We start from the raw sequence: 11,881 nt of genomic DNA, 5'->3' as shown, positions 1-11,881 counted from the left end.
CCCACACATTTAGTTTGTAAATTGTTTCCTTTTTTAAAATGGAAAATGTCTGACAAGATGTCAAGATGAAACGATTGATTTAGTTTTTCTAACGTATTTTTGTGAAGGTTACAACTTTCTCCAGACTCCTCACCGCATCTGATGTTGACAGACTCCTCCAGGATGTCATATCTTTTCAGAATGTTGAACTCCTTTCCCTGCAGCAGTTTGACACTGAGCACTCCTTCCTCAAAAAGATCAGGTGTGTTCCTCATTTCCTGTCTTCCAGGAATACCTTATAGTTGCCGAGAAAGAAAAACAAACGTGTACTTCTCTTCAAAATCTTTGTAAAACAGGCATTGCCATAATAGTGTCACTTTGATATTTTCAGGAGTTTTCTGGATACAAGATTTGGAAACAAAATCCTTATTATTCAGACGGACTTTGTTGAAGATTCGCAAAGCAGTAACCTGATTGCGTCTGCAAAGTAAGCAGAGTTTTGAAATGAATTGTACATTCCTCATTACCGAAATGACTACAGACCTGGCAGTGGACATCATACGTTTACATTTCAATTTCTCTTTTAGGTATTCTGCAATAAATGAGATCAATAAATCTAGAGATGAAATGACAGAGATTTTAGTGTACTTCATTACTAAACTGCCACGAATGGAAGGTGGAACATCTTATGTTGGATTCCATGGAGGTAAAATTGTAAATTTACTCTACTAGATGAAGTCAAAACCAATGTAATGAAAAGACTTAATTTATCATAAAAATATTATTTGTGTCCATTTGAGATCATTTATAATAAACCAATATACATTCATAATACAGTACATACTGTATGAATACTCTGCATATTCTTTATAATGATGGACTTGGAAAGTGTGCATTTAACGTTTTTTTTCTTTTGTCCTTGCGAGAATAGGACCCTGGAGGTCAGTCCACATTGACGATCTCAGGAAGTCAAAGGACATTGTCTCTGACATTACTACCTTGAAGAGTCTCACTATCAGTCAGCTCTTTGAAGAACGTGAAAAACCCAACAAACCAGAAGGTCTTAAAATATTTTTATGTCGATTTCTTGATGAATATGGTGAAATCTTAATGGTCACTGAGTTTCCATTCACTATGTGAAGTATTGAAATAGGAATTAGGATGAGACTGTCTAAAACTGGAATTTAGAAAATTGTCAACATTTAGGGTGACTAATGGTGTTGAGCCAATGTGAGGTTTTAGAAGAAGAAAGAGAGATTACAAGATCTGTGTATATAGGCCCATGTATTGCTGTATGGAGTTCATGGACGGATGATGAGAGACAGCTATACAGTACTATATGTTTAAGAAAGTATTAGTATTACTTGTGATGGGCATTGCCTACTTAGCAGAGTCGGTATCTTTCTTTATCTCTATGTTATTAACAACTTTGCTGGTAGTGTATCTTAATTGGAATTTTATTAACACTTTTCTAGCAATGGAAACAGATGACACTAAGATGGAAAGCCCTACGCTGGAAGAGAATGCCGTAAGTATCTTGCACTCTGAAGGCGGTGATTACTATGTATCCAATATTATGTACCATGCAGTGAGTACAATATTGTCAAATTTCTTTGTTTCTTCAGTGTTAACAAGCACGTTTACTTCTGTATTTAGTATGACACTAGTGGTTACATGTCATATATTCCTTTATATAACTTTAAGACTATTTTTATTTGCATTTTAAATATTTTACATCAGGGGTGGACAACCCTTGTCCTGGTGGGCCAGTGTGTCTGCGTGTTTTCCTTCCAACCCAGCTGTTGACAAGCTCATTTAGCTCATTATTGCCTAAATGGAACTTATAGTTTTCCAAGTGCAGGTACTTTGAAGGGAGCTAGAAAACCTGCAAACACACCAGCCTTCCAGGACCAGGACTGGACACCCATGCTCTACCGCTGCCAGCCCGTGCTCAAGAGGAGGCCAAGAGATGATGTGACTGTGTTCCTCTGCTGGCTTGTTTCAGGACTTGGAGGACATCCTGGACACCACGGCGCTGGTGCGGAGCTGTGTGCAGAGTGCGGTGGGCATGCTGCGCGACCAGCACGAGGCGGGCAGTCGCAGCACCAGGAGACTGGAGATACTGCTGACGCTTCTCGCAGAAAATGAGGAAACGAAAGGTGCCAAACGACGGGAGATTTAAGTTTGTCATAGCTTTCCTGACTGCAGACCGGACATCTGGGAATTTTAGTGAATGATTACTACCTCTGCATTTGTTTGGTATTGGATATAGACCAACTCAACCATGATTCTATGCTAGAAAAAAAACACACTTGGTTGAAACGAGGAGCATAAACTATTTCCTTGTTGTATAAGTGACGGTGATGGATTTTAAACCTTACTTGGTTTCTGTCCTTCTAGCCTCCTTTTTGAAAACCATGAAGAGACGGCTTCACGCTCTGCTGGTGACGCATGATGAAAACACTCCATCGCCCAAGAACTGGGTGTTCAAGGAGGCGTCGAACATCGACGCCCTGCAGGAAGGTGGAACCTTCAGGTGAGTCAGAAGGATCACTGGTTCTTTTAGTGCAGAAAGGATTAAGATATTGCCACAGTCCACTAATTACATCTGACCCAGGTTCAGGCTTTTCTAGCATGATTCAGATGTTTTCAGTTCAACAAAATGTACAAAATTGCTGTACTGCCATATATCTGAAAACTGTTTAATTTTCAGACAGAGTACTGTGGGCTTATGGTGACAGATTGAACTGATTTTATTAAGGCAGTTTTTATATGCAGCTTTACACTCAAAAGTATGGAAATATATACACTGTATATTCACTTATGTTTAATAAGGGTATGCAAGTGAATGTACAGTAAAAACACTTTGACTGCATCTAACTTCTAATGTTGTAAAAAATCAAACCTTAGAAAAGCAGACCTATAAAAACTATATAGAAGACTTTTCAACAGTAATGTAGGCTTATAGTAAAAAGTACTCCTGAACAGGAACAGGTATTAAAATGTACAAATAGGATCTTCAACATTACTGACACACTAAATTAAAGGAAGGGTGAATCGTTTTTCCTACTTCAAATAAGTAAAAACTGAACATGTAACCTGGTGTTTGTTTATGAATAGTATATTTATCTGTAGGCTGAGCAAATACTGAAGACTAGTATTGACGACTGTCAGTTGTTAGAGACTTGTTGTTCAATGGGTCAATCCACAGACACAATTAGAAATGGAGGTTTTTCAGCTTTCTGGAGTCTGTATGTGTATTGAGAAATTTTTAATTGATGATCGGGTTTCTGTCTTTACAGACACACTCTGTGGAAGCGAGTCCAGGCTGTGGTCATTCCATTCCTGGCCCAAGTCATCTCCATGATTGACCGCGATTGTAACCTTGACCTCCTGGTTGATAGCAACTCTGTGGAGTCTGTGAAGAAGCTTTGGTTGGAAATTTTTGGGAATTTGAAGTTGCTGTACATACCTTACACAAAAGTGGACCGCAAGTATGTATTCTGTGTTTCAAATGTGATTTGTCATCAAACTTGTGTTCTTTGTATTAGATAAAATGTTTTAGTTTGATAAGTAAGCTAGTAGTAGATAAATTTAGTACTGGGTAGTCTAGACTAGATGACATCTGCCAATAAGAAACTGAACAGAATGCAAGTATCTCTCTACTCAATTTTAATATTAAAAATGACATTTCAGCCATTTGATAGGAAGCTAATTAAGGTGACTTAAATGATCAATGATACATGGTGAAAGAATGTTCTTTCAGATTGTTAGTAATATTCATATATTTGGGGGAACATTATAATATACTGTACTGTAGCTGGCTTTAAGTATTTTCTGGAATATATCTTTATTATGCAGTGTGGTAATGAGTCAGGATTTCTACAGGATTTAGATCTAAATCCATTGTGTCCTGTGATTTTTAGTTCCGAGTCCAAGACGATCCTTGTCCAGAACTACATGAAGCTGGATCACAACCTTTGCAGCACAATGCCTTTCAGCTGGAGGATCAAGGATCATCTCGATGAGCTCTGGGTTCACGTTCTGCAACGGGAAGGTAGAGATGAAGTGCATAAGGAGATTTAAAGATATTTCATTTTCTTTTAGTGATTTACACTCAAGTATGTTTTAAAAATAAATCCCATATTTAGATTCTAAGGAATTCGTATGCAGGTGAAATCAAGATCAGGACAACATGATGGGCAGTATGATGTATGACCTTATTTATAACATATATGCTATAATCAACTTGCTTTATAAAATAAGTTGATGCTGCTTTGTTGTACCTGTTCATGTTGTTTAATTTTAATTACAGCTGCAACAATATTAAAACATTTTTGTCATGACACTGCACATTCATGTGGTACCAGGGCATATTCCTTGCTACCATGCCCTTGTGATCCTCAGTCATGCGAGTTGAAGCTAATGAATCCCCGAGTTTATCAAAGCCAGACATTTTAACATTATAGGTTTATTCCATGCTGAAAAAAAGAAGAAAGAGAACACAACGTTTCGGCCGTGGAGCCTTCTTCAGGTGTCCAGGTGACACCTGAAGAAGGCTCCACGGCCGAAACGTTGTGTTCTCTTTCTTCTTTTTTTCAGCATGGAATAAACCTATTACTTGTTCCTTTGCAGCCTACGCATGCTGACGCAGCTACCCACCTGAACTACTACATTTTAACATTATGTTAAGGTGTGAAGAAGTGAAGCAAATGACACACGTTCTTTTTTGTTGTTTCTCAAGGGCACACACACAATCAGCTTGAGGAGTTCTTCAAGAAAACACCTCTGGGAAGGTACATTGCAGATGCTGATGAGGAAATGCAGAAAGAGTTTTTCCACAGGTATCTTCAGGATTTCATCTCCATGACAATGAAAGTTACTTCTCCAGATGAACTAATGGTGAGTGTTCATTGTGGCATTCATTTAGGCATCAGTGAGAGAACTTGCTTTGTGAATATAGAAATTGACACATTAGGAGAGGTGGGGAAGTACACTCACCTATTTCATTTACTATGTTCACTGTACAATATGAGGCCCATAGTCTCATTATGTATTGTCAGAGGTGTCTGTTTAAATTCAAACTTTGCGATGTACAATAATTCATCCTGGCAGCGAAAAGGTAAATCCACTCTTAAGGAGTATTCAGGTGACATGTATCATACTATCATAGAGGTGTCTTCTTCTTCTTCTACCTCTTAAAACAGTACTGGCTTCTGTTTTGAGTTGATGCATGTAAGCCGACAGATCACAGGCTTGGAGCACAGGGACGTTCTCTGTAAGACCGTTTCTCAATAAGCCTTTGGTCTTTGTCTTCTAGCTTCTCCGCAGTGCTCTGCTATCCTGCGTCAACGAGCTTAAGATTCGCAGCAATGCCAACAAGGAAAAAGTAACGTCACTACCCTGGGTTCATACTGCTTATCATGAATTCAAAACCCGTCTGCAGAACCTCTCAAGAATGATCACCATTGAGCCTCAGGTGGCCCAATTTCTGCAAAGGAAATTGCAGTCTAGGGAAGGTGCAGAAATGGTAAGACTAATCTAATCCTCAAACTGTTGTTTTAGTGGTTTGAGCTCCTTTTTCAGGTGTAAAAGATTACAGATCCCTGGAATTCCATAGTGCACTGTGCATGTATACAGTATTTTCAGTAGGACTTATGAATTGCTCTTCTATGTGGTACATGGCTCACAAGTAATTTTCAGTATTCCAATTTTTAAAAGAAAAACATTAAGAAGTAAAACAACATTAATACAGTATATAATGCATAAGAATTTGAAATTTGAACATCTTCTGATATAGATTTTTTGCTACTTTCTTACCAATTTGAATCTGTCATTATTGAGTGGCTGTTTTAAAGGCACCCTTAAATGTATTCTGCACTGTACTATTCCAAGGCAAACCCTCTGTACCACTGCTGTAAATGAAGATAAACCATTCTCAGCAGAGTCCATGAATGCCCAGTTCATTGCCAGTTGCAACCTTCTGACACTGCTGTCCAGGTTCTTGATGTGTACGCGGCTGTGGCCTGTGTTGAGCTCTTGGAGCCACACAACCTGGACACGGATGGGCTGTGCCTGGAGTGGCTGAGGAGAGTGAAGAGACTGCAGGTGCCCATCGAGCTCGTCTGTGCTGAGGAGTGCGTGCAGAACTACGGCTTGAGAAGCCAGGAGCTGGTCAAGTTTGTCCGGTGAGTTCATCTCCGCAGCTCAACAGAATATTCACACTGTATATTATATGTATTCAGATTTTGTATTCTATTGTATAAATTCGGAATATACTTTCTGAATGTTAATAATTCCATTTTAATTTTAAAAAGACTCATTTCTTTTTAAATTCTCTCTGTTCATTTATAGCTTTTTCACACCCATCCCCCATATCTCTCTTCCTGCGTGTGCTCTTTCTCACATGCTCTGATCCCCTGGGCTTTTTATTCTCAGCTCTCCTCTCTCTCATGCGCCTAAAGAAGGCTCAACAGCCCAAACATTGCATTTCTGCTTCCTATTTTTTCAGTGTGGAATTAAACTTTGCAGAATATGAATGTCTCATGTGAGGGATTCTCTGTTCTTTCTGCTTAAATACCTGTTCCAGAATGAAATACTTTTTACTGTAGTCATAGTTTCAGAAGCAACTGGGGAAAGAAAAGCAATACTGCACACTTCACTTTACATAATAGATTTTGAAACTTCTCTTCTGTATTATTTCTTAAAGGAGTGGCTGGAATCGCATCTTTTCATCATCTCTGTTTGTGGAACATGTGCTGCTGGGAATTGAATCCGTACAAAAAGATCTAAAGGTCCTGGTTGTGGCACATGCTCGCAAGTTGTGGAAAGTGAGTAATTGAGGTGGAAGTTATCATTGATTGTACAGTGCTTGTTCTTCATATTATTAGAAATGACACGGACCTTTGGCACGAGGGTGGTATTACAAAAATATAACATTATATAAGTGATCATAAGTGACAATATAAGTGATCTGAATTATTCAGTTGATACCAAGAAATAAAAATGCAGTTTAATAAGCTTTTGAATGGTTACAACTGATAAAATGATGGTTATAATTTCTTCCATTGTCATTTGCTAATCTTTAAGTGACAAAAACTAGTATCCTGTACATACTGTACAGCAGCTACTGTAAGTCCCTTTCAACCTTAAGAGTTTGTTGGTAATTCTATGGCATTTATTTATTTTTATTTTTTTTCTTCAGTCTCTGGAGCAAAACTCTGACTTCAAAATGGAGCAGCCCTTCTTAGCTGTGATTGAAGTTCTGAAGTCCTGCAAAGATGAAGCCAGTGAACGTCTTTTCAGGTAATGGGTTTGATCTCAGCATGACTGATATTTTTACTAAAGTATCTGCCCTTGGACATGTTTCCACAGCTGTTTGTTTGTAATGTGTCCTAGGTTTGGAAGACAGCTGTGTGCTGTGTGTCTGGGGGAGCCCACGGACCCTCTGTGCCTACCATGTGAACATATTTACTGCCTGGTTTGTATAAAACAGTGGCTCCTACCTGGGCAGATGTTCTGTCCTTTGTGCATGGTAGAAGTGCCAAAGAACTTTGAACTGAAGGTGTCCGAAGATATAAGGTAAGTTTAGACTAAACCATAAAACTCATTAGAAGGTAAAAACATAGGAAATAATGCAAATGAGAAGAAGCTATTCAGTCAATCTTGCATGTTTGAACACTGCTAGCACCCAGCGCTTTCTTGAAAAATCTGATTTAATAAGCTTTGACTACATCTCTATGCAGCTTGAAGTGACTAACCACAATTGATGTAAAAACAGGCTTTATATTCTCGGTCCAAAATGCACCACCTATTCATTTCTCATTGTGTTCTACCTCCATGTTTCATTCTTTATCTTGACATAGTCCTTGCTTTAACTCCTTTTCTTAAATCTTCTCTGAAGCTCCCTTTCAATTTCATCTGTTTGGCACTGAATCGATTTCAATTCTTTTATCCTTTCTTAACAGAATGTTAAAAATTATTCAGTCTGCATCTGTAAAAAATTGAAGATGTGACTGAGACAAATCATGTGTATTGTATTTTGTCTTGTTTGCAGACATCTTGTCCAGTTGTATGCCCAGTTCAGGAAAAGATGCAATGCTTTTTTCATCAACATGGTGTCCACTTTATGTTTCAAAGACAACTCTCCTCCTTCAGACAGTATTATTTTGCATCTTTTGTCTTTCTTGATGGTCGATACTAATGCAGTTCCAAACATTAAGAAAGGTAAGCTGCTTTTCTACACACTTTGCTTTTCTGGAAGTCAAAAAATATATTTTGAATATACTTTACAAACATATTGTGAAAGGATTTTACACCAAATGCTTCTGATTACAGTTATTTTTCTCTACCTGTTAAATAGGCCGCAGGGTGTATACCAAAGCTCTCTCACCTTTCAATGACTCTGTGGACAAAAATCCTGTAGTCCGATCAGTGGTGCTCAAATTTCTGCTGAAGTACAGGTGAGAGGATGATATGCATTTTTAAGTATTTCTTACACCATTACTCGCAAGTCCAGTTTTACTCATTAAAAAAACATTTCATTAGAGAAATTCAGCACCTTTTTAAAAATATTGAGCCCTTAATTCTGTCTTTTAGAGACATAGCCAGTCTAAAAGAAAAGATCGGTCTTTGTTGTTGTAACCTATTAGCATATGGTTTTGTTCTGCTCACTTCTGATGTTACAGTTTATGAACCCGTTATGGCTGTGGGTACTGTAATTTTTTGTTTCTTTAAAAATTGACTTTTAAATGTTTTTTATTTCACTTCTTTCAGCTTTGATGATGTTAAACGTTATCTGCAAGAACACTTGTCATCGGTTGAACAAAGCAATATTCTGGAGAAAACGGATAAAACAAAGCTCTGTGCTCTGTACATAAACTGTCTTGAGGTAGGATAGGATACTTTAGATTCATGTACACATCAGTTATTATTAAGATGACATTTTACCGAGCCTTCTCTAAAGTGTTAACTTGTATACTCTTTACTAATGAAAATACTGAAACAAATCAAGCATGTGTACTATTCTTTTCTGAAAGTAGTTTGCTCTTGAGGTTGTGAATAATATCTGCATATAAACAGTAAATCAGCATTTATAATTGCCACTATTATTGCTGCTTATAATAAAAGTGTTACCCTCTTATATTCCAAAGTGAAAATGCATACTTTTCTTGTACACAGGACTCCATGTATGAGAAGACACAGAGTCAAACAGAATTAGAAACGGTGGCATCTCTGGAGCAAGAGACTCGGTTCCTGCAATGCTGTGTTCAAAATACTGAGGCTGGTCCCGGGAAGATTTCAATTGAATACCTGCAGAGTATTGCCAGAATCCGCCTCTGTCTGGACACCGCTGCATGCTTGCTGGTTAAAGACCTGTCTGGTTTAGGTAGCTCAACTTACCTTTAACTAGACAATACCTAATATTGATCTGTGCCAATCAGCCTTGAACACCTTAAACTTAATGATGCACACACATATCAGATGTCTCATGTTTCGCAATGTAGACTAGGGCAGATCTTATCTGAATGTGATCACCTTCACTCACATTTAGCTTACTGTAGAGCATGTGCACACACAGTCTGACCTATTGTTCTACACACACTTCAGATTTGGATGCTGTGCAGGGAGGTTATGCTTTTTTTAGCCATGCTTACTGTGCCTGGGAATATTTTTCACTCCACCTTACTTGGAACACATGTAATTCTGCTGTGTAAACTCAAAGTATTACTGGATTCAGTGGATGCTCTTTGTAGAATGAAGGCATTAACACACAACAACCATATGTAGAGAACAGGAATCTGTTGATCCAGTAAACAAGTATAAACTACTGTAGTATTTTGCTGGTGATTGTTAAATAAGCATGACTTATTATTGTCCTCTTTGATCTAAATACACTGACTATAGTACAGACTGGAGGCATGCTCATTTAGTGAAAGGTTGTCACTTAGATGTTATCTATAGTATATGTATTTTTAGTGAACAGATTCAAATTGAAAACAATTTGATTACACAATACAGATTGAACATGTATCAATTTGGTCATCTCTGACTTCTCAGACTTGCTGTTTTCAGTTAAGGAAACTAAAGTTTTATTTATCAGAGATATTTATGCACTGTTTGTCATTTTCTGTTGGTGAAGCCACAGGAACACAACAAGACCCTGAGGTGTACAGGAGGATTTCAGCATTCCTGAATCATGTGATGGAGTTCTGCAGAAGGAGCAAGAATGACTGGTATCGCATTTACATGATACGGAAAATCTGCAATCAAAAAGGCATGGAGTTTGTGCAGACACTCCTAACGAAACCGGAGTTTCACTGGTTGTTCCCAGAGGAAATTTTTCAACAGGTAGCATGATTTTCTTCCAAAACCAAAAATATATATGAAATACTAAGTCTTTTAAAGCTGAGAACCGGCTTAATGTTTTTAAATGTACAGTAGTCATAATTCATGTTTTGCAACAAATACAAATTCAACATTTTTGGTTGCCTCTTCATTCTGATCTCTATTCTTTGTAAGTCAAGGATATAAACTAGATAAGATGGGTAGAATCTGCTAATGAATTGGAATATAATAGATTAGATGAATATGGATGGTCTTTTTACTTCACACTTACAGTATTTTTGGGTGAGAAAATAAGAGTAGTCAAACCAGAAGATGTGGTGTAATGGATGTGGCATTATCAATTTCATCATCTGTGATTTCATCTCTCAAAAGTACAAAAATCTTGCAGTTGAAGAAGAGTCAATGAGTTGATGAACAAGTAACAAAGCAGAATTTATATATGTATTTCCAAGTTATTAAATACTTTAACCAATCTACTGTACATTTTTTCTGGTTTTTAGAATGAACATACTGGCCAGATTGACCAGTATCTTGTCTGCGGGATCAATTACCAGGCTTTCCGAGATGCAGTTGGTAGGGCAATGATCGAGTGCAAAACTGAGGGAATAGAGGAGGCAAACAAGGTATACAAGTTTTTATTTTTTATACTATCTTTCAGAGCCTTCATTCAGAAATAATACTGTAGAATTCATGATGCCAGACTTATGTCACGGCTTTGTGATGGTCACAAATTGCATAAGTGAAGAGGTGCATTCTCCTGGCTTGTGAGATTGGGATCTTCTGGTAGTAAGGCCTGTACATACTCCTGACAATAGTGTTTATAGTGGTACCAGTGTTCTTAGCTGTGCTTCTGCTGTTAACCTAGAATTGCAGAAGTCCCTTGCAGAAGAAAACAGCACGTCTGCTCCTGGCCATCTTCAGAGAAGTTACCACACTGTACAGAGCCGCAAACCAAAACGTCCATCCCAAACCTGAAGTAAGTGTGATTTAGAATGGTGAAAATATTGCAGGAACAGCCTGATCAATTGCAAATGGACCTTTGTATGAAAAGGCAATGTGAAATAATTCATTGTATAAGGATATGTTTTTTATAGATGCCTGGGTTGTTCATTCTTCTTTTTTTTTAGATTGTAGCTGCCTCATAATGAGTGATGAGTATCATAGTCAGCTTGTTGAGTAGTAGTTATAGAAACTGGTATCCTATAGTAAACGCTTAACCACTTTTATCATCCTTTTCAGCAATGTCAAGCAATTGAGGACTTCATCAAGGGCTCACAGATCTTTGGTAGCCCTGAACTGAAGAACCTTGCCACATCCTTGGTATATAACAGGCTTGGAGACCTATCTGTACGTCCTGATTGTACCAGTTCAGAGCACACCATCACTGAACTCGCCATTCACTTGACGACAGTTCTGTTATGTGGACAAGATGGAATCCTGACACCCTTGAAACAGCTAGCTTTGGCACCTGTGAACATGCAGGTAGAAGCTCTAGGTTTTTGTTATATATAATTTAATTATGTATAAAGCTTTTCACTTGGTAAGCTGAGAGAAT

At 37.9% G+C, this 11,881-nt stretch overlaps 1 protein-coding gene across 4 annotated transcripts in view; it reads left to right on the top strand.

The window, feature by feature from the left end:
• Positions 1-11,881, top strand: part of LOC148652699 (E3 ubiquitin-protein ligase rnf213-alpha-like) — a 50,525-nt gene that overhangs the window by 29,363 nt on the left and 9,281 nt on the right. For all 4 annotated transcript variants that reach the window (XM_088599750.1, XM_088599747.1, XM_088599748.1 and 1 more), the window contains 23 exons: positions 108-241; positions 371-466; positions 567-685; positions 911-1,039; positions 1,455-1,507; positions 1,985-2,138; positions 2,380-2,515; positions 3,282-3,473; positions 3,906-4,036; positions 4,724-4,881; positions 5,300-5,509; positions 5,980-6,167; positions 6,689-6,809; positions 7,184-7,284; positions 7,378-7,560; positions 8,036-8,205; positions 8,342-8,441; positions 8,755-8,869; positions 9,160-9,367; positions 10,121-10,329; positions 10,827-10,949; positions 11,192-11,302; positions 11,566-11,808. In XM_088599750.1, the coding sequence (XP_088455876.1) occupies positions 108-241; positions 371-466; positions 567-685; positions 911-1,039; positions 1,455-1,507; positions 1,985-2,138; positions 2,380-2,515; positions 3,282-3,473; positions 3,906-4,036; positions 4,724-4,881; positions 5,300-5,509; positions 5,980-6,167; positions 6,689-6,809; positions 7,184-7,284; positions 7,378-7,560; positions 8,036-8,205; positions 8,342-8,441; positions 8,755-8,869; positions 9,160-9,367; positions 10,121-10,329; positions 10,827-10,949; positions 11,192-11,302; positions 11,566-11,808 (3,384 nt within the window). The remainder of the gene's footprint in view (positions 1-107; positions 242-370; positions 467-566; positions 686-910; positions 1,040-1,454; positions 1,508-1,984; positions 2,139-2,379; positions 2,516-3,281; positions 3,474-3,905; positions 4,037-4,723; positions 4,882-5,299; positions 5,510-5,979; positions 6,168-6,688; positions 6,810-7,183; positions 7,285-7,377; positions 7,561-8,035; positions 8,206-8,341; positions 8,442-8,754; positions 8,870-9,159; positions 9,368-10,120; positions 10,330-10,826; positions 10,950-11,191; positions 11,303-11,565; positions 11,809-11,881) is intronic.

Source organism: Lepisosteus platostomus, chromosome 11, assembly GCF_059453375.1.
Source record: "Lepisosteus platostomus isolate fLepPlt1 chromosome 11, fLepPlt1.hap1, whole genome shotgun sequence".
Taxonomy (NCBI): domain Eukaryota; kingdom Metazoa; phylum Chordata; class Actinopteri; order Semionotiformes; family Lepisosteidae; genus Lepisosteus; species Lepisosteus platostomus.
Note: the sequence above shows the minus strand (reverse complement) of the source record. Positions and strands in the feature narration are given on the sequence as shown.